This window comes from Xyrauchen texanus, chromosome 1, assembly GCF_025860055.1.
Source record: "Xyrauchen texanus isolate HMW12.3.18 chromosome 1, RBS_HiC_50CHRs, whole genome shotgun sequence".
Classification (NCBI taxonomy): domain Eukaryota; kingdom Metazoa; phylum Chordata; class Actinopteri; order Cypriniformes; family Catostomidae; genus Xyrauchen; species Xyrauchen texanus.
The window spans coordinates 56,644,001-56,667,521 of NC_068276.1; the positions used below are offsets into that span (position 1 = coordinate 56,644,001).

The 23,521-nt window shown below is 39.0% G+C and overlaps 1 protein-coding gene across 3 annotated transcripts in view; it reads right to left on the minus strand.

The window, feature by feature from the left end:
* Positions 1-263: 263 nt before the first annotated feature.
* LOC127654119 (F-actin-monooxygenase mical2b-like) overlaps positions 264-23,521 on the minus strand; it is a 77,853-nt gene continuing 54,595 nt past the window's right edge. Inside the window, exons 14-19 of one of the 3 annotated variants that reach the window (XM_052141252.1) lie at positions 21,117-21,223; positions 20,944-21,012; positions 20,712-20,846; positions 7,531-7,711; positions 6,377-6,453; positions 264-6,290 (exon numbers count right to left, since the gene is read on the minus strand). In XM_052141252.1, the coding sequence (XP_051997212.1) occupies positions 5,910-6,290; positions 6,377-6,453; positions 7,531-7,711; positions 20,712-20,846; positions 20,944-21,012; positions 21,117-21,223 (950 nt within the window). In that variant the 3' untranslated portion in view covers positions 264-5,909. Of the gene's footprint in view, positions 6,291-6,376; positions 6,454-7,530; positions 7,712-20,348; positions 20,518-20,711; positions 20,850-20,943; positions 21,013-21,116; positions 21,224-23,521 lie in introns of those variants that run through there. The other 2 variants (XM_052141169.1, XM_052141333.1) reach the window with 2 other exon arrangements.

Sequence of the window (23,521 nt, forward strand, 5' to 3'; positions counted from 1 at the left end):
TTTTCTCACAACTGGTCCTGTAAAAATGTAAAAACTATTTGTATATTCAATCATTAGCCTTATAGATGCACAATACATGGTAAATATAAGAATTGTGCAATAGTAGTTTTTTTTTATAATTTTATAATTTTATTACCAGTATCACTCCGATTAGGAAGCAGACATTGGAAGCAGATAATATCAGCACTTATCTTAACAGATTGAAATGATATAATATGTTTTTATTTGTATTTTTCTATACATTATACATTTTAAAGGGCAAATGCATTTTAAAGGCAGTATATACCTTTTTAAAGCCTTTTATGTAAAATACTTAAAGGGATATTTCACTCAAAATCTAAAATTCTCTCATCATTTACTCACCCTCATGCCATCTCAGATGTGCATGACTTTCTTTTTTTCTGCAGAACACAAATGAAGATTTTTAGAAGAATATCTCTTTTCCACTGCACGTTACGGTTCGACTCGCCTCAACTCTACTTGCTTCACGTTTCTGAACTTGCATTTCCACTGCAGTTTAGTGCCCCTCAGCATGGGTGGGATTATAGGCTGATCTTCATAGTTGCTCTGCCTCTACTGCCGTGACATCATCTTAAACATGACACAAACTGACCAAAACGATAACACAACCGCTAGCTGTTAGCTACTAGCTCATTGTGCTGCATTAAGCAGTTGTTGCATGGTGATTTTACACAAGAGTAACAGTTAAATTGGCCTGTTTGTTCCAGTAGCTGGTCAACGAAATAAAGTGAGGCTTTCAAGTAGAGTATACAGTTAACGTAACAAAACATACCATCCTCCATTGTGGATCAACGCACTCAGTCCAGGACACTCTCCCTCCCATTGCAAGCCGGTTTAGATAGCGTCCATTTGGTCGAACCACTTCCACTTTTCCTTGATGGTTCTGTAGTCACTACACTGTTGGTGGGTCTGATGGTAGCCGTGTGCGGCCAACAGCTGAGACACTTCCTGAGAGACTTTTTCGTTTCACTCATCGCTAACGAGTGGACCGTCTACACATCGTTTATTGACCACGGCGTGGTTTTGCGCACAGCCATTTCTATTTTCACAATTCAAAAGTCACGTGAACAAATGATACTGTTATCGCTTTTTATAACTTTAAAACTAGCGGGTTGATGTTGCGTGTCGGAAATCCAGTGACACTGGTAGTGACGATTCTCCCTGACCAATCAGTGATCTGCAGGATTTTGACGTCACATTTAGTATCGGCTCGGCTCACTTGGAATCTCGACCGAGGTGATACTAAAAAAAGGTACCAGGTACTATCCACAGTGGAAAACCCCATAAGTCCATTACATTTATGCTGCTTTATGTGCATTTTTGAGCTTCAATGTTTTGTTCACTATTGAGTTACATTATATGGACCTACAGAGATGAGATATTCTTCAAAAATATTTGTGTTCTGACAGAAAGCTATACATATCTGGGATGGCATGAGGGTGAGTAAATGAGGAGAGAAGTATTCCTTTAAATTTTATGACTCAATTAAGAAATTCTTAATATGAAAAAATAAAACTAGATTTAGAATGTATTCAAAATTAACATGTGTTTTATACAATAACATGTATAAGTAAACCTAAATAGAGGAGTTCAATGTGGGAGAATTGTTTGCTTGATTCTGAACGGTCAATCATTGCATTCATGGATGTATTGGATGTTGATTATCCAGGTGTGTACATTTGTAATAATGACAAGAATACATTCTTTACATTCTTTTTACATTCTGTTTACATTCTTTTATTGTATGAGTATGGCTTAACATAAATTAGGCAAAAACAAACTTTTCAGATTGAAAATATACGGCAAAAGTCTCTTCAAACAGTTCTACGACATGTCTAATTAAAAGGTGCTACGGTAATTGAAGGTCATCTACGGTACTAATGACCCCTGTATTCATAGAGGCACAGAGGCGCCTTCGTGTCGGATTCTGAAATGTAAGCCACCACTGAAACAGTAAGGAAGAAAGGGAAGAAATTGCATGAGCAAATGATTAGCAGTGCTCAAAGATAGAAAAGAGAAACATGTCAGTCGTGACATGCAGATAAAAGCATCAGGCAGTTAATGTCATGCACCGTGCATTTCCACAGCTGTGAAACACTTGAGTGGAAGTCCACACGTTGCATTCTGATATAGAATTTAAGTGCAAGGCCTCAGAAGTTGAAAGAGGCTATCCTGCAGAAAAGACCAGTTAAGGCCAGGCTGGTTTATGCTGGTTAGTGCCATGCTGTTCTTTGCCAAAGGGTACAACAAGTGCAAGCATGCAGATGATCACCTTACAATCAGCATGGCTCAGAAAAAGTCAGGTGGAGACATTATAAATTTATTAAGCAAAAAAGTGAATAAAAAGCATCATAATGAAGCCTGTAAACTAAGTGTTCTGAAACAGGCGCTACTAATGCAGGAAAATGCATGCTGACATGCTGTGCATTTATTTTCATGCATGCCATTTAATGATTAACCTGAAATCACCATTCATGCCACTGAATAGACTCAGTAGTTTGGAGCAGGATGTGTTCCAGTGTCATTAAAAGGACAAATTTTGACTAAACCAATCCAGATGTGTCTAGCACTGTGTATTACTAATAACCAGGGCATTTTAAGTGCACTAAGGAACTTTAAAATGCAGAAGTACAGTATTACCCGGCCCTCAGGCAGCACATTATAGGTAGTAAATTGGTGGTGGTGGCGTAGTGGGCTAAAGCACATAACTGGTAATCAGAAGGTCGCTGGATCGATCCCCACAGCCACCACCATTGTGTCCTTAAGCAAGGCACTTAACTCCAGGTTGCTCCGGGGGGATTGTCCCTGTAATAAGCGCACTGTAAGTCGCTTTGGATAAAAGCATCTGCCAAATGCATAAATGTAAATGTAAATGTAAATTGCATCAAAAGAAAACACGTTTATGGTCCAGTGAATCAAATAAAAGGGAACGCAAATGCAAGACTGCAAAAAAGTGGTTCTGTGTTCTGCACTATTCATAATAAGTGCAAAAAAAACTCTTTTATGTAAACAAAAGTTTGAGTATGGCTGGGTTATCACAGTGTAAATTTGACATTTAAAAAAAAAGGAATAGTGAGGAGTATTGTTCAATAAATGGCTCCAATCTGTATGCATTTAGGCACACAGGGCGGCTGTGGCTCAGGTGGTAAAGCGGGTCGGCCACTAATCACAGGGTTGGCGGTTCGATTCCTGGCCCACATGACTCCACATGCCGAAGTGTCCTTGGGCAAGACACTGAACCCCAAGTTGCTCCCAATGGCAGGCTAGCACCTTGCATGGCAGCTCTGCCTTCATTGGTGTGAGAGTGTGTGTGTGAATGGGTGAATGAGTCACAGTGTAAAGCACTTTGAAAACCAATAAGGTTAAGGTCCATTTACCATTTAGAACTTCAATGGGTCCCAAAATGTACTATGTAACTATGTAGAAAGTAAATGGTAAATGCACTTATATAGCGCCTTTTTTAACCTTAGTGGTTACCACAGCGCTTTACACTCATTCCCATTCACACACACACTCACACTCATACACCAATGACGGCAGAGCTGCCATGCAAGGCGCTAGCCTGCCAAAAGAAAGTATGTAAAATTTTCGTTACATTATACACCATACAGATGTCACTGTGCACTACCCAGGTACGACATGATAAATGACAAGTAATAAAACAATCTCTTTGATTTTTGTCTCAACCAGCCGCAACAAGCAACAATGGCAAGACATTTTGTCGGTCACTTGGTTTTGATTTTGCCACCATTGCGCTGGGTAGCACCACCCACTGTGGCGAAATCTCATTGGTCCAAATTCCTGCTTAACATATCAGTATATGATAAAAAAACATGTTCTGATTTGTTCTTTGATTCTGTTGAAACTTGTCACATGATGTTTGACTAGGACATAGGCTGCCTGACAAGCTAAAGACCTAAGTATACTTGGGTTTTCCGCATGCCACTATGTCCCACGTTCAGTGCGCATGATGCAAATGTCTGTGTGTCTAGACAAACTGGGGTGCACACAGACAGTCTGCGCACAATGTCCTGGTGACAGAATTTGCATAATACGCAATGTGCTCGATACATAGCTGCATGCGAAAAATGTGAATTTGGCCTTTAAAGGAACGTTCCGGGTTCAATACAAGTAAAATGAAATCTACAGAATTTATGGTATAATGTTTATTACCACAAAAAAATTGGTTGGACTCAACCCGCCTTATCTTTAAAAAAAAGCAAAAAACTAGGTTACATTGTGGCACTTACAATGGAAGTGAATAGGTCCCATTTTTGGAGGGTGTAAAAGCAGAAATGTGAAGCTTATAATTTTACAAAAGCACTTATATTAATTCTTCTGTTAAAAAAATTGGTATTACTTGATATAGTCATAGCAACACAGTTGTAAAATTGTCTATAACACATTGTCTTGTGGCCAGGGCTGGACTGGACCAGGATTTTACAAAGTTGTTTGGGGGGGGTTAGCCAATAGTTGTTGACCAATAGTTGTTGAGCGGTCCTTTCAGCAAATTGCGGCACCGTTTTGTGGTCCGTTGTGCAAAATGCGGCGGCTCATTTTAGCTTATCGCAGCTCATACGGCTGTTTCGCACCTCGACCCACCAGACCCCTTGGTTCTCCCGATGACTCTCGCCAGTCCTCCCCTGATCGGCCCCAATGTGCCAATGTCCTGACCCACCAGGAAAATGCCCGGTATGCCAGATTACCAGTCCAGCCCTGCTTGTGGCTATACTTTTATAACAGTGAGTATTTTACCGTTTACAGATTGGCCCTATTCACTTCCATTGTAAGTGCCTCATTACAACCCAGAATTTGTTTGTTTTTTTAAGAAAAGGAGGGTTAAGAAAAAAAATCATTTTAGTGGTAATCAACAATATGCCACAAATGCTGTTGATTGATCTTAACTTGTATTTAACCCTGAATATTCTTTTAAGATAGCTGCCGAACTACCTGACTGCCCAGTCAGTTATTGACTTCACAGGCAGCATTACTGCTCGGTAGAAGTTGAAAAAAAGAAAAATGAGACATTTCTAAACTAATTACTGCTCTAAACCGCTTCAGACACCATGTTTATCCTTTCAACCAATCAGCAAATTGCACATACAGGATTTAGTGATATCAGAGACAAAACATAACCCTACAGTAGCATTAAAAGCTGACCAGATGAAGGCATCTGAGTAGACAGGATGTGATGCAAGCATTGGATTCAAATGTGCCGTGATGCCTTTCTATCTCCATATGCAGCCTCTGATGGCAGTATTTTACAGCTTCCAGACTCAGCCATCTTGTAAGTTCACGAACAGTCTTTTAAAGCTGTGTGATTTTCATAGAAACATTTACGGAGAATGTGGCTTCCATGTTCACAAATGGTTAACAGAGTAGACGAGACATGTTTGCAGACTGATCAGTCAGTTTTTGTAAACTTGCAGTATCAACAAAATGTTCATTAATAATTAAAAGCAGAATGTCACTTGTAATCGTGCATACTGTATGAAGGCAGCTCGCTCATTAAAGTGCTTAAAGTTCTTTTACACTCCCTTTTTAACCATGATAAAACACACACCTTTGTAACCTGAGAAAGGCTTTGGTCATTTGTACATTGTGTTTACACAATTTATATAAATAAAGCTGTTTGATTTCCATTCTCGCTGAATAAGTGAATGTGCCGTTATCTCAAGCTCACACCTTTTTGTTCCAGAAACGTTAAAGAATTCCACTACTTTCTCCCTCAAGATATTGCTATCTGTATCTGTCAGGTCTGAAAATGTTCAAAAGCTGTCGAATACAGCTGGCCAGAGCAATACATTTTGCTTGAAGGCCAAAGGCACTGCTGTCCACACGTTAACCCTTTTAATGGGACATCATGCGATGTTGGTCTGAAGTTTCGCCTACACTAATACCCAGTGGCCAAGGTGCTCTTCCAGCCAATGCAGAAGAGGCTGTAGGTCAAACGGTTCGGCATCTGCGTACATTTGGAGCAGCAGTTCATGGAGAACTCCAAGCAGAGGCAGACTCACACTGAGCAGCTCGTACAGGAAGGCGTAATCCTCTGCGTTATCTCTCAGGTGGCGCCCAGCGGCCCACAGTTTACCATGTAGCCAGTTACACACATGCTGTGGCACAGCACACACAGTCTGGCTCACATGCTGTGGCCATTGCAGGCATTTCTTCAGCAGAGAGGACAGGATACCTGGAGACTCGCTCTGGAGACAGTGCTCACGCTCCTCTGGAGTCCAGCTAGGGCTGTTGTGAACTCCGTTATCACATGTCTAGGGAAACATATGGGTACTAACGGTTACTAAACGGTTATAATGTAATCTTATACAGGAAATAATTGATTGTGAGAACGTATTACCCTATGTAGATTTGGTGGCCTTCCATTCTTCACTATGGATTTCCGTTGAGCAAAGTGAAGTTTACAATATAACTTTCCTATGGCAGAAAAAGAAACATTGATCGTTGTTAAACTAATACGATTGTTTTGGTTACAGTAGCTTTATTTAAAATGTTGTCATTCTATACAATTTGCAATTTATGGCTTACTGCTTTTAGAATTCGCCGCCAACAGCATAACAATAAAAGACGCCATTGTTTAATAAATAGTTACGTTTAATAATTACCCGAATAAACAGTTCTTTCACCAGGCGATATAGCTAATAATCCTAATGCCACGTACTCACTGATACAGTTTCGTTTGATAGCACATTGATGACATATGTTGAGTTTTTTTCTTCACCGAAACGCATACTGTAGTTTGGAAATCAATGACGTTCGGAATCAGAAAACTTTTATTTGCGTTTTAAAAAAGCATTACATTTGCAATGTTCACACCTCTCATCCACACTAGAAAGACATTTCCCGCCATTGAAAACGCTATACTCAACCTATCCATTGGAAAAGGATGTCGCTGTGGACATGGGCGAATATACAGAATGTGTGGTCACTGCTGTGCGTTTACAGTCATTTTACAATGGCTTTGCACACGTTCATCCAATCAGTATTTAGAGTAGGAACTATCCATAAGATACATAAGATTAAATGGACCCCAGGAAGACTAGCACAGACTTTGTAGAAGTTAAACGGGATACAAATAAAGAATAAAGGAAGTGTTACTATCTATAACTGTCAGTATAAGAGACAAATAGTAGTATGGCTTGAAATTTAAAGGGATATTACACACAAAAATGAAGAGGATTTTAGTGAGTATACAACTTTTTTCATTATGTTCCTCCCACAAAGCTATCATATGACTTTAGAGGACAGAAGAAGTCACATGGACTACTTTTATTATGTTTTTCAGAGCTTGACAGACTCAATTCCCATCCACTTGTATGTAAAATAGCATTCTAGACATTCTGCTAAATATCTCCTTTTGTATTCCATTGAAGAATGAAAAACATACACGTTTGAAATTATTTCAGGGTGAGTAAATGATGGCAGAATTATCATTTTTAGGTGAATGATCCCTTTAATTAGATTGGAAAAAGTAGTCCAGGCCTCTTAAAGTACCTTCTTCTGAGTCGAAGAAATGTCCTCCCAGACTTAGTGGAGCTCGGCAGGTCTCACAGCGGAAACATTCTCTGTGGAAGTGGAGTCCCTCCGCACTGAGCTTCTCCACTACAAACACCCGCTTCTGACACGCATGACACACATCCCCCAGACTCTGAGGAAATTCTCTTCTCAGGGAAGGCTACGAAAAGAAGATAAACATCATCAATTGTGAACTGAAGCATGGTTAGGGAGTTGAGAAAGGTGTAGACCAAACCCCGAGAACAATCCATGCTGACAGGGCCGCTGTGGGAGGGATCATGCTGAACAAATGGCGTAAAAAGATAACAACGTAAAACGAGATAAAAACAAATGACAGGTCCAGATTCATTCATCTTCTATCAAAACACACAATGTTGACTTATTATGAGCAATAACTACAAATAATTGATGCGTTTCAGGCATACTATTTCTCACAGGAAATCAATACATAAGGCATGCTATGATAAATAGGCAATGGCATAGGGCAGGGGTTTTCAAACCAGGGTCTGGGGACCCCCAGGGGTTCTAGGGGGTCTGAAAAAAATGTTTTGCAAACATTTAGGAACACATTGTATATATATATATATGTATATTTATATATACCGATCAGCCACAACATTAAAACCACCTGCCTATTATTGTGTAGGTCTCCCTCATGCCACCAAAACTGTGCCAACCTGCAACACTACAATTGTACAGAGTGTTATCTGTAGCCTACAGAGTTACTGTAGACTTTGTCAGTTCGAAGCATATATATATATATATATTAGCACAATGACGATATAAAAGCAAATCATTTAACCCCTGACATAGGCTACTTTCATACAACTTACATCATTTTTGCTGTATGTACAGTTTTGCTGTACAGTACATTCAACTTTCTGTATGCATGGATAACAACATGACCTAATACATTTGCAAAAATGTGCACTACACAATCAGAGTACACGGCATGGAATACTATATCCCACAACTGACGTTCCCACAAAAATGGATTTAAAATGTAGAAAAAATATATTTTCATTCCAATTAAAATTATTTGTATTGCAGTTTATGTTACAGCCAGCTTGTTTCCGACTGATATAAAGTGGAGTAAAACACAAAATGCAATTAGAAAAATAGCTTTATTGTAAATGAAGTCAAATTAAAATGACAAGCAAAAGAAACAAATAACAATTTCCAAGAAAATAACTTAAGGCGGTGCACACTATGATTTATAATAGTCCTTTATGATTGTTGCTTGTCAGACTGTATGATATGTACGAATTGATATCGCCATGGCTCACTGTGTGACATTATGTCAGACTGCACGATATACATCGGTGGGCTGACGCACTTTGGTGTCGATCAGGGGCGGACTGGCCATCAGGAGAACCGAGGCTGATGTGTGCCGAATGTGCCGCAATAAGCTAAAACGTGCCGCTGAGTTATGCAAAACGGACCCCCAACCCCGGGAATGTTGCGGAATAGAAGCGAAATATCTAAATGTGCCCACCTCAGACGAGCATTTCACATAGCCTAAGCTCTGTATTTAATTAACACAGAGAATAATGTTTCATATTGCTGATGTGTTACACTTTTCTTCAAGTATTTTCTGCTTATTTATTACAACTTTTTCTATAAAATGTAAAGAAGAAAATATATTGAAAGCGCTTGAGTAGAGTAATAACTGGGCACAAATGTTCCTATGGTGCAGACGTGGAACAGGTTTCTTTTCAAGTGAATCGGGGTGCGAGAGAGGAGCAGAATATCTCATCTGGCTGTCCTAATAGCAGACACACTATACGGATGTGATGCTAAATTTCAGACACTGCCAGTACTTCGTCGGAGGCTAAAGATCATCGCAAAGTCTATTAATCGGCCGTCTGTGAACATGTCACACTGAATGTTGTATGATTCGATTTTGCCCTGCGACGACATAAATCCTTTAGGATTCCCGAAATTTGTCTCAGACGGCAGAATCGTGGCCAAAATCGTACAGTGTGAGCCTGCCTTTAATTAAACCTCCAATGTGGTGAGATAATGTGACAACAATGTAGCATACGACTCTTAAATGCCGTTTCAAATCCTATTTTTCGACAATAGTTGGCAGTATATAGTATACACTGTAACAACATTGTATTATAATATACTGTATATACTGTAATATAACTACTGTAACATTTGATCTATGGCTTACCGAAGACTCTGAGGTGTTTGTCTTGGGCCTATGATCATTTTCATCGAGGTTGACCAGAGTGTCAGCAAACATTGGGTTTGCCAAATTAGATAAATTCTTATCGATCCAGTTTAAAGACAGACTGCATGTCTTTTATCTAAAAAATGAGTGCCAATCTGGTAATATTTCAAAACGTTTATGGAATTCAATAAAACTAGACAAATTCCTATTTTGTTATGTAATGATACCGTCACTTGGAACTGTTCAATGGGTGGAGCGAGTGTTTCAGGTCAAACATCTGGCAATGGAAAAGACAGGACGCATATGGAATCCTCTCTCGCCCTGGTCAGATGGAATGTATGGATGCTTGGAGCCAACTGTGTGCTATATTGGCACATTCTCAAAATCTTACAAAACCAACTATGTGAAGAGAGACAGTCCATCAAAGAGAGCAGTCACAACAATCACTGCTCTACACTTTTGACAATAGCATGCTAACAATCGTGCAGAAGGCTCATGCATACTTATAGTACTGTGGATAAATTATGTATATACTTAATTCCACTGACATGATCATATACCTGCTTGGGAGAGTCTGTGTCTCCATTTTATTCAGGAATTTCTTGTTTTATTTTAGAGGAATTATTATATTTTTTTTTTTTTGAGTAAATTGGTTTTCCAGTCAACTGAAGTTGGACTGGAAATGTAGATTTGAAAGTTCACTAAAGTGAATAATGTTCATTTTTGATTAAATTAAAGGGACATTTTAACTGAACTTGATTCAAACATGGACAGTGGTTTCTCGTGTTTGAAATTAGTTTTCCTAAATTAAAATGACTGTGTAATTTAAACATCAAGGAGAGGGAACCTAACTGAACCAAGTAAACCCAACTAAATGTAACATGCCATAACGCTCTAATAAAAAAAACATAATAAAATTCTTTAAGAGAAATGCAGTGGTAAAAACCCTGGCTACCACCCCTGGAGTTAGCTAGTTTGAATCCCAGAGCATGCTGAGTGACTCCACGTGACAGCCACATGATAAGATGCACAGGTTGACGGTTTCAGGCGTGAAGGCCTCCGCCACCCTGATTGAAGCGAATCATTCCACGACCACGAGGACTTAAAAGCACATTGGGAATTGGGCATGCCAAATTGGGAGAAAAATGGGGGAAAAAGCATGCTAAATACACTATATGCTGGGGGGAAGCACTAATGAGTTCAATTTGGTTCTTATGCTATGGTTAATACAGCAATGTAGCATTCTCAAAATGTGTTGGTCCTCAACCTAGGCTCAAGCTCCACTCTTCACCATGATGGTAACCCCCCAAAACTACAACATAACAGAAATTCTTCTAAATTTCAACATAAGTATCCCCCATTATCCCACATATTGAATATGCAGTACATAAAATAACGCTTAATTTTAACATTTATTCACCCAGTCAAATTCCATGCAAAACATGTTGGGAACTAGAAAACCTCTGCCCAGTTTCAGTTAACCAAACTAAAAAATATTCATGTTGTCCCAACGCAAATGGATTAAGTATAGCTGGAAAGACACTTTTTATAGTTGCATCAACTCAGTTAATTTAAGTTCCCTTGGTTGCACAAATTGTTTGAGTAATATGAAGTAAAACTGATGGTAATGTAAGTTCCCAAAAGCAGTACTGTAGTCCTCTGAATCTATATGATAACTTTTATGTGAGGAACAGACCAAAATAAAAGCCCTTATTCACTGACAATCTTGTCCTTTGCTCTAAAATCGTATTCACACTACCAAATACAGTATTTAAACTTGCTGTGTCAAGAATCAATGGTGAACCAATTCTGAATCAATGGTGTTGGTTGTCTTTGACATCAAACCTGGTGCAGCAAATTTGAACATGTGCAAATGAGATTTGAGAACTTTGTCAGACAGGAAGATAATCAGAAAATAATACAGGTTTGGAACAAAATGAGGATAATTAAATGACAGAATTTTCATTTTTGTGTGAACCATTCCTTGAAAATCCATGTTTTGAAAGAGTATGGCTGACTAACATAAGATTGATAAAGTAGAATTGTTTCTCGTGGAGCACTTCCTATTTGTGAGTCACCCTTTGCATCCCCTTGCCTGTCCAGAACATAAAGTTGTGTTTCTGGCTTTGCTTTATAGCTTTGAAAGAGACATGAGGATGGACACAGGGACATGATTTTGAAAGGCATTCGAAATGTTCAAGACATAAAGGAGGAGTGCTGGAGGTGAAACCATTTCATTTTCTTAATGAGGACACAGATAAGAAAGTAACAGAAAGATGGAGAGATGCCGTGTATTCTGGAATGGGCGGAATTATTATGGAGTTAGAATAATGAACGGCAAAGGAACTGGTCTGTTCAGAGCACAGATGGAGAGAGACATATTACGCAAATGGGAAATATGATGGTTTTTAATGAAATGCAAAACAAAGAGTGTTAAGAGACCAACAACATTAATACAGCATGCTAGCGTTTTATATTTTGTGTATTGTTTAAAAATAAGAGAAGTTCACTACTATGAGGCTAGGGTGTTGTGGGTGATTGCTAGAGAATTGCTATGTGGTTGTTAAAGGGTTCTGAGTGTTTTTTGAGCAATGCAATGAAGTTGCTAGGGTATTCTGAGTGGTTGTTTTCTGGCTCAAGTCAAAAGAGCCCACTTCCAAGTCTCTATGATATTCTGGTTCCTAGATATGGTTCGAATCCCTCCTTCAAAGTAAGTCAATGGAAATATTTCACTCATATTATCATCCACATTATGAAAATCTGATTCCTACTAAATGTATACGTTTTCTCCCACAAGCCACATGATTTGAGGTAGCATCACTAAAGGAATTATGCAGAATGCAGATTAGGAAACGACGCAAAGGCACCCATAAACTTGATGCTGAATGCAATATAAAGGAGGCATCAAATGCAGTACATAATACGACAGTATGTGAATTCGAATGCAGCTACTGTCTATTTAACATACAAACATGCGGGTTTAGTGTCCAAATATGCTTTATAACTCAAAACTACAATCAAGATGGTACCTATGATACCTTATTGTGGACTTTAAAGTTCCTGTCTTCCTTTGACGGAGGAATCTCCGATTCTTTCTGATAGCTAAAATGAGACGTTCTGCCACTACTTAACTGTAACCACAAATTAAAGTTAATTCAAAGTGTCATTAAAGCTCCACTCCAACCATTCAATAATAATTAGAAACTAACCTACAATTAGTCAGAACATTGACCCCCAGAATGCCAGATGGCAAAGTTTCTGGTAAATTTACGCACATTGTAATTATATGTTCCAGTTTAGCTATGCGATGAGGCAACACTCACCAGATGGGATTCATTAAAGTTGCACATGTAATGGCTTGGGTCTATTCACCTTAATCAAATCAAACAGATGGGAAAGATAAAGTAAAGGTGCATTGGCATTGGGAATATCAGTGATTTGAAGGATAAAGTATGTAGATGTTTGAGGTGACTTCACCTGCTCTAACAGCTCAGATGGACAGGAGTAAATGAGAGGAGGATGACAGGAAGTAGCAGTGTAATGTAAGAGAGGGTGTGAAGGGGTGGAATGGCAAGAATGGGGAGCAAAGGTGTCAGAATGTGCAGAATAGTATATTAGTAGCAAAATGAATGGACGACAGACAAGGTAATACAGAAGACAATGAAAATTGATACCTGTCATCTCAGTTATAGAGGAACCTTTCCTACTAACAAATATGCTTTTAAAGTGGTCTTATGCTAAGAAATCAAGTATGACTCTTTTAAGGGAAAAAGGTCATTTCTTTAAAGGAACATTCTGTACATTTACAAACCGGATATCCCTCCTGATATTATTAGAAAACATCTGGTATTAATGCTGAACACGTCATATGAGAGTAAGGGTGCATTCACACTTGGTTCGATTGCTTGAACCGAACCCGAGTTTGTTTACCCCCCCCCCCCCCGCTGGTCTCTGTATATATCTGTATCATCATATTATTTTGGTTCAAACCGTGGTCCGATTACAAGCATACAAGCGGCAGCTGTTTAACAATGTAACTTGGTAACAACTAAAGAAGACATCAGCTTGGCTGTGTTATGAAAGTATTCATCTCTTTGGATTTACCACCAAACTTTTATCTCTAAACTTTACATGAACGACACTTGTGGATGTCTCCTGTGGATGCACCGAATGTGCAATGATGTGAGGAATGTTAGCGTTTGTCTGCCGCGAGCCTGCTGATGCGTTGCAAGAGATGTGAAAAAAGTGTGCTGCTCTCTGAGGGTTATTTATTTGGACACAAGCAGGTATGAGAAATTCATTAAACCATAATAATTGCAATCGGGAGGCAAATTATACAGCATTACAAGCGGTTCACTTCCACGATTTGAAACGATTGCATTCATATCAGCAGCGAACCGTACTGGAGTTCACATGAACCGTACCCCAGACCAATTTTTCAAGTGGACTCGGGTGCAGTTCCAGGGTGCGCACCTGAGTTGGGAAAACAGCGTTTACACCACCCAAACGAACCAAACTTTGACGTCATTCAAATTCAGGTGTGCACCAAAATTGCTAGTGTGAAAGCACCCTAAAAAAGGTTTATATTGTTATTGATGAAGCATGTTTCCATGCAGAGCTTTAATATGGTGTTTAGCGCCCTTGTTCTGAGCTTTAATGATTTTGGTTTCATTAGGCAGAGGTGCCTTGTTTTTCATTTGAATGGGAAAATCGTACCTGCTTCAACTTCGACTTGAACATACTCACAAATTAAAGAATGTTCCGGGTACGATACAAGCTCAATCAATAAGATTTGTGGGATAATGTTAATAAAAATTGTACCTAATTTATATATAAAAAGAAAGAAACCATTTGCAGTTACAGTTAGGCACTTACAGTATTATCGAAGTGTCTAACTGTAGGTGGAGTGGTGGTGGTGGCGTAGTGGCTAAAGCACAGGGCTGTTAATCAGAAGGTTGCTGGTTCGAGCCCCACGGCCACCACCATTGTGTCCTTGAGCAAGGCACTTAACTCCAGGTTGTTCAGGGGATTGTCCCTGTAATAAGTGCTCTGTAAGTCGCTTTGGATAAAAGTGTCTGCAAATGCATAAATGTAAATGTAAATACGTGTGATAAAATTGCTTGCCAACCTTTTACATGTAAAGTTATATCCAATATTAAAACTTTGTTGCAGTAAACAAGTAAAAAGCGATTTCATTACAGCCAAATTGTGTAGAACAGAAGTTTTATAACACAAACATCTGATTAGTGTTATAAATCATGGAAGCATAACGTTTATGTCTTGTGGCTATATTTATAAAGCGGTGTGTATTTTACTGTTTATGGACTGGCTCTGTTCACTTCCATTGTAAAAAGCTAATTTGCGTCTTTCTTTTTTTAAATAATCGATAGTCGATAATATTTTCTGTGGCAATTAAAATGATGTCACAATGCTGTCGCTTGAGCTTAACTTGAATAGAACCCGGTACATTCCTTTAAGAAATCCATTCAGCGTCTTTTCCTGTTCAAAATTCCAATGTGCGAAAACAACATTTTCAAAAGTCTCAGGAACTAATGTTGCTAGAACGCTCTTGAGGAGCTCTCACCATCTGTGCGCTTTTTACTGACGGTCTCTTCATGTCTTCTTTACAAAGCTGCATGTCTAGCTGCAGAGTCTCGGATCTATCCGTCTGATTAAGAATCACGTGAAAGACAAAGCAGAATGAAAGTGTATGAGTATGAAATGAAAATAATTGAATAAAGGCTGTTGAGTTGCAAGCAGTATTAGGAGTGTTAAATGGTATTAGAGATGTGGAGAAGGAACAAGGGCATAGGAACAAACTGAAAAGTGAAGAAACAATTGATATATTACAATTTTCAAATGTAGCTGTCGTGTAAAGGCACTGGAGGGCTGTTCAACATATGTTACTTACTCACTCTTTGGAAACTTTTCAAAGCTATATTTGCTCAAAGGGCAGCATTCATAGGAATTACAAGGATGACCACCTGGCCCACACTTTAATGACGGATGATGACAAAATCAGAACATGCGGTACAGTATGAAGTCATGCACCCATTCAGAGTAATTCACACATGGACACGCTTTAAACTAATTCTGTAGACAAATGTACGTATTCATTTTTTTTACTGAACTAAAATGTTGTGGTGTGGTGACAAGTTACGTGCCAAAGTCTAAAAATGAGGGCTAAAATCGCTTTCCACTCTTAATTAATCTTTCAGAAATTTTCACAGATTGAATGCCCGAGCTGCAAGGTGCTAGCCTGCCATTGGGAGCAACTTGGGGTTCAGTGTCTTGCCCAAGGACACTTCGGCACGTGGACCAGGAATCAAACCACCAACCCTGTGATTAGTGGACAACCTGCTCTACCACCTGAGCCACAGTTGCCACTTTGATTGATTGATTGATTGATTGATTGATTGATTGATTGATTGATTGATTGATTGATTGATTGATTGATTGACTGATTGATTGATTGATTGATTGATTGATTTGTTCTTGGTGGGTGTGATCTTTAAGATATGTCCCGGTCGAGGCTTTCTAGCTGGCCTTGAGTGATGCACTCATGCATTAAGTGATGTACATAATTTGAAAGTGAAGAGTGCGATATCTTGCTGATGAGTCGGCTGTCACTGATGGTATTGCCGTGGAGAAAGAGATCCTTATGGATTTAAAAAAACAAGATGTTCTGCATGACTGTGTGATTGCTTAATTAATTAAACAGGAAAGGAGGACTGAACTCACTTCAAGTAAATTAGTAAGTGCTTTTTGCATTGTTATAGCAACATCAGCAGTGTCTAAGTGTAAATTAGGCTGCTGGAGCATTCAGTGTCAGCTGCGTTCCATTCAACTCGGAAAGTCGGATATTACAACTTCCTACTAGGAAAAGTGCAATGGAATGCATCTTGAAGTTAGAATTAAAACTTGTAGGCTCGTGCAGACATTCTCAACCCGATTTCGCCGAGATGCAGGTGCATGATGTCACACAAACATGTCGACACTCAGGGAGATATACAAGGTAATTGATAAACATTCACTTCATTAGGTAATATCGATAAATGAGTTTGTTTCCACAATACATGATATTAAAGCTTGTTTAACAAACGCCTGCTGCAGAAACAGGGGTATAAAACATTATAATCTCTTTTGATGATCGTACACCTGTAGCACAAATGCTAGCGCTGCAGCATTGTTTATCAGTTGGGTTGCTAGGAGACATCTCTAATGAGAGTCAAACCCCTTCTAAGCTAACGGGACTGTTGCAGTTTTGTTTCCTTAAACGTCATCTTCTGAATATCAGGGAATGGGATGCATTTATGGTCGGAGATATCAAGTAGGAATATCCCACATACAACTTGAACAGTAAGCAGCATAACCGTGTTCCCTGATGAAATGAATTTAATTGCAAATAACATTTATATTGTAAATATTATTAGATAGATTTTTCCAGGTATTATCTGGTATGGTAGGTTCATATGAAAAATTATGATTTTTGAATGTCTGTTCGGGAGACGTTCATTTCACAAAACAGTCATGCTGCAGTTACAATTAGGCTTGCTTGAGCATTAAGTGTCGTTTCAAGTTCTGGCTTTCGTGCATGGATGTGTTTTTAAAATGTCAATTGGTATTATTAGTTAGCTACAACATAATGTATGATGCCCAAAGACATAGTCTTATTCATAGAGAAACTGTGTTTACTTAATGGCATTAATCACACTGAAGGCCAAGACCTTAAATGCACAGCCTGCCACTGAGTCTGAGGGATCCATTTAAAAGCTTACAGGACTTCAGCAACCCTTTCTAGGTTCAATTTCCAATAAAGCATGTACAAATAATGTATTCCAACTACCAGTATATCTTCACAGAAAAACAAAATACCACAAAATATGTTTTTACGGGGCATGATACTGTTGAGGCCTTGTGAGCTATGATGTGCATGGCCATTTATTAACTCTTACAAATAGGTTGTTTAAAAGTAGCAAGCACTAGAGTATGTATTCAGTTGACCCACATCTGTTCTGCTAGAGAGATTATTAACCAATTATAGAGCGGGGGGTGCAGGGAATTAATTACTCAGTATGCGATGATATCTGCAAAGCCTGCAGGTGCATGAATTGATGCTCAGTCACTCTGTGATCAGACACCAAAAGCGCAGGACATGCATCACAGCAGCTCAGTGAGGAAAGCCAACACGCGCAGCTCAATAGTCACCTGATGTGAAGAGGCGGCCTCACAAGAGAACAGAGTGTTCATATAGACAGCTTTCTCCTTTATGCTTTTTTTATGAAACTCTCTGGTATTTTGAGTCTGGGCTTTCCTCTGAGTGAGGGCCATTAAAGAGAAAAAAGCAGGGAAACAATGAGAGAGAAAACAAGGCTGAGCCTCTGGTGAACATGAAAATGATATGTAAGCACCCATCACTGTTAAATAGGTTCATAATCGTCATGACGATTTACAATATTTAATGTTTTGTTTTTTACTGGTGTTAATGAGATTTATCTAAAATAAACTTTTGATGAAATGTACCTCTCATTGTATATAAATATTTATCTTATTTCAGTTACTAAAAATAGAAAAACAAATAATAATATATATCAAATACCTACCTTACCGGTGGTCTTCTCATTAATCACGTGTTTCACTCGTAGATGATATTTCACACTTTTTCATTACATTCTGCCATACAAAGACTGCAAAAAACTTGACTAAAATTTCATTTTATAAATAAATGTGTTCTTTCATAGCTTAGTCTTTTGACAGAAGAGAAAGAAACATGGACTCAAAAGTGACCCAATAACTTTTCACAATTTCACCTATTCCTGATGACCAAACTCAACTCCCATCCTATGTTTTTTTTTCTTCTAAAATATCCTGTTTAAGAGCTTTGAAAAAGAGGAAGAAGAAGAGGAAGAGAAAGTGGAAGCAGAAGATGAAGAGGTGGAAGATGAAGCAGAAGAGGGAGAAGGATAGGAAGTGGAAGAGGAAGAGGAAGAAGAAGATGAAGAGAAAGTGGAAGAAGAAGATGAGGAAGTTGAAGAGGAAGTGGAAGAGGGAGAAGAAAGTAAAGTGGAAAAGAGGAGGAAGAGAAAATGGAAGAAGAGGAGGAAGAGAATGTGAAAGAAGAAGAGGAAGAGGAAGAAGAAGAGGAAGATAAAGTGGAAGAGGAAGAAGAAGAGGGAGAAGGAAAGGGAAGAGGAAGAGAAAGTGGAATCAGAAGAGGAAGTGGAAGAGGAAGAAGAAAATAAAGTTGAAGGAGAATAGGATGAAGAAGAGCTTTGAAAAAAGAGGACGAAGAAGAGGAAGAGAAAGTGGAAGAAGAAGAGGAAGTGGAATTAGAAGAGGGAGAAGAAAAGAAAGTGGAAGAAGAGGAAGAGAAATTGGAAGCAGTAGATGAAGAAGTGGAAGAGAAAGCAGAAGAGGGAGAAGGGTAGGAAGAGGAAGAAGAAGAGGAAGAGAAAGAGAAAGTGGAAGAAGAGGAGGAAGAGAAGGTGAAAGAAGAAGAGGAAGAAGAAGAGGAAGAGAAAGTGGAAGAAGAGGAGGAAGAGAAGGTGAAAGAAGAAGAGGAAGAGAAAGTGGAAGAAGATCAGGAAGTGGAAGAGGAGGTAGAAGAGGAAGAAGAAAATAAAGTGGAAGAAGAAGAGGAAGAAGAAAAGAAAGTGGAAGATCAGGAAGTGGAAAAGGAAGTGGAAGAGGAAGTAGAAGAGGGATAGAAAGTGGAAGCAGAAGAGGAAGTGGAAGAGGAAGAAGAAAAGAAAGTGGAAGAAGAAGAGGAAGAGAAAGTGGAAGCAGAAGAGGAAGAAGGGTGTTTGATCACCTGGCTAATCTTATTTTCCAACTTCTGGAGGCGCTGGAACATTGTAGTCATGGCCAACACTGCAGAGTAGCAGGTGGCAGCACATCCTGTGTTCTCAGCCTCTGACTGAGTGTGAGTGTGTGTAGGATGGGTGGTTTGGTTTCCTCTGTGAATTCAGAGGACTGGAATGAAGCGAGGGGAAGCGAGGGGAAGAGAGGAGCCAAGCATTCCTCATTGTGTTGAACACAGGCAACGGATGGAAACTGTGAACACAGCACATGTGGGCAGTGCTGGATACAAAACTGTATTACTGATAATACTTGCACACTTTGGAGAGCTAAGTGTGTCCCTATAGTATCTGGAGGCAGAGATATACACTGATATACACTGCAGTAGTTTTACTGTGACATTGTATAGTTTGGGAAATGTAAAGCACCAGTTTACATGGATACATAATACACGTGTGTGACCATGTTGTGGCAGTACCTTGGTATAGCGATAGCATCAGTAATACCAATGTACCGAAAGTGGGGATTGTTGGTGTAGAACAGTGGTTCTCAATCTTTTATTGATGAGCGCCCTGCCTACTTCATTCCCTTACCCCAGCCACCCCCATTTTGTTAATAAATTCGCATGTCGCATCAAACCTGTATCCTTTTCTTTTTTCTGCCGAACAGAAAAGAAGATATTTAGAAGAACGTATAAACTGTTTTTGTCCATACAATGAAAGTCAACGGGGTCTAATACAACAGTAGACCCCCATTGACTTTCATTGTATGGACAATAAAACAATGAGACATAATTAAATATATCTTTTGTATTCTGCAGAAAAAAAGAAATGCATACAGGTTTGCACAGAGTGGTGGTGGTGTAGTGGTCTAAACCACATAACTGGCAAACTGGTAATCAGAAGGTTGCTGGTTCGATCCCAACTGCCACCACCATTGTGTCCTTAAGCAAGACACTTAACTCCAGGTTGCTCCGGGGGGGATTGTCCCTGTAATAAGTGCACTGTAAGTCGCTTTGGATAAAATGCCAAATGTGTAAATGTAAATGTTTGGAGAGACATGAGGGTGAGTAAATTATGACAGAATTTGTAGTTTTGGATGAACTATCCCTTTAAGAAAATAGAATGTAAATCACTGATGACATGTTGTCAGACACACAAAGTTATGGTTTACTAGTCCTTACCTGTCTGCGAAGAGAGCAACTTGCTCTGCTGTCTTCAAACTTTGCCAGTAGTTGAGTGGCCATGAACTTGACCTTGTTTTCCTTCAGTTCCCGCACCTCACTGGCTATAGAGCTCTGATTGGATGACTTAGTAGTCTGCTAGAGAGGTACACCAACTAGAAATCAGTTTCACTATTTTCCTGTCAGATGGGTGGCTTCATAGGTGTGTCTATTTCAAAACTGAAATACTGACCTCTTCTAAGTAGCAAAATTTCCGTCTTCTCTTGAAGATGGCATCATTGTCTTCAACCTTTTTGTCATTCTAAAAAGTAAAGGAATAATAAGCGACAGATATTGCTTCAGGAATTTCAAAGCTAAGTCAAAACTTTATGCCATGAACCAAGTATTTGACCCATCGCATACTACCTTGGGTATGCGTTTACGAGGCTGAAGTGAACTCAGTGACTTGTAAACAGGTCTGGGAGAATTTGAGTGACAATTCTCTCTATTTGCATCTCCCTCTCGCTTTGAATCTACAATAAACCACAAGACAGAAACATTTGCATGACACATGGCAATAAACAACTACATCGGAGAAGCATTGTAATCAGACTATGAAATATAAGGTATAAGGTTTATACTGCAGCTTGATTTTCTTAGAAGATGCCAACTCATAAACAACTGGAGATGTATTTCCTGGAAACTTTTAGAAGAAACATCTAGTGACTCTATGTAAAAAGAATGTATCTAAATTAGCTGGCATCAGGCTTGCTTCTGGTGTCGGGTAGGTATACTATTTAACCTCTGTGAGGTCAAGCAATATATTATGTAGCATTTGTATCTCTTTGCTTCAGAGTGAAGATCTGTAGGGCGGTAACCAGGTTCAGGGCAGATGTACATTCCTGACATGGCTGACTGTATGACTGAAGGAATTGTGTAACATTGATAAGCTCCAGAACAAGAAGCTAGATAAAATTTTTCTCTTTTGGGGCTTTCCATAAATGAATTGTGCATTTCGTTAATAGCACACCTTATGTTCAAAAACAAAAAACATCCAGCAAGTGGCAGTTCTGTGGATGGAAATGCCTTGTTGATGAGAGAGGTCAACAGAGAATGGCCAGACTGGTTTGAACTGACAAAATCTACGGTACCTCAGATAACCGCTCTGTGCATTTGTGGTGAGAAGAATATCATCTCAGAATACTATTCAGCACTGTTTTGGAGGCACGAGGGGGACCTACACAATATTAGGCAGGTGGTTGTAATGTTGTGGCTGATCGGTATACATATATATATACATATACACTCACCTAAAGGATTATTAGGAACACCTGTTCAATTTCTCATTAATGCAATTATCTAATCAACCAATCACATGGCAGTTGCTTCAATGCATTTAGGGGTGTGGTCCTGGTCAAGACAATCTCCTGAACTCCAAACTGAATGTCAGAATGGGAAAGAAAGGTGATTTAAGCCATTTTGAGCGTGGCATGGTTGTTGGTGCCAGACGGGCCGGTCTGAGTATTTCACAATCTGCTCAGTTACTGGGATTTTCACGCACAACCATTTCTAGGGTTTACAAAGAATGGTGTGAAAAGGGAAAAACATCCAGTATGCGGCAGTCCTGTGGGCGAAAATGCCTTGTTGATGCTAGAGGTCAGAGGAGAATGGGCCGACTGATTCAAGCTAATAGAAGAGCAACTTTGCCTGAAATAACCACTCGTTACAACCGAGGTATGCAGCAAAGCATTTGTGAAGCCACAACACGCACAACCTTGAGGCGGATGGGCTACAACAGCAGAAGACCCCACCGGGTACCACTCATCTCCACTACAAATAGGAAAAAGAGGCTACAATTTGCAAGAGAAAATTGGACAGTTGAAGACTGGAAAAATGTTGCCTGGTCTGATGAGTCTCGATTTCTGTTGAGACATTCAGATGGTAGAGTCAGAATTTGGCGTAAACAGAATGAGAACATGGATCCATCATGCCTTGTTACCACTGTGCAGGCTGGTGGTGGTGGTGTAATGGTGTGGGCAGTGGTTAAATTGGCTTTTGTTGGGAGGGGGAGCCCTTATTTACGGTGAATGGTCATCATTCAAAATCCCGCCGTAAAATGAATTAATGTGTTTTTACACCAAAGGGGCTCTTTTTCCAGTATTAATGTGTAAGGTAGGGATGAGTAGTTATTCAAACAAAGACAAATACTTTACAATTCACTTATTTTATTATTATTTTTTATCTTGAATGTTAACAGGCAGGCAATGGATTTCACCCTCGGAAAACTTATGAAATGAACATGTTTGAAAATATCACTTCGCACCTGAATGTTAATGTAACTCTTGCAGTAATTATTTATCATATTCATGCAGCCTGTGTTATTCTGTTGAGTGTTGAAAAACCATGACTCTTTTAGCATGTAAACGGGTAAAGTTTTAGAAAGAAAAAAAAAAAAGAGTAAACTCGTCCACTTTGCGAAAAACATTAGTCGTTCTATACATTTTTAAAACAATTATTATTAAAACTGAATAATAAATTAACAGGGAAGTAGAGTTGGCAAAATAAATGTATATCTCTGCCTTTATTGAGTTTTTAATGCCTGATAGAAAAGTATCTATCTTTGTAGAGCAATACAATACTTTAGAAAATTTCAGAATAGTCCCATTAGTCACAGATACAATTCAGAAAATTGAGTACACAACTATTTCTGGGCTTAAAAGATACAAAAACCAAATAAATGCAGAACATTGTATCTCAAAAGCAATACAATGTGGAACCCCATGCACTACTTAAAGCCTGATGTGGCCCCTTAACCAAAATAGTTAAAAATA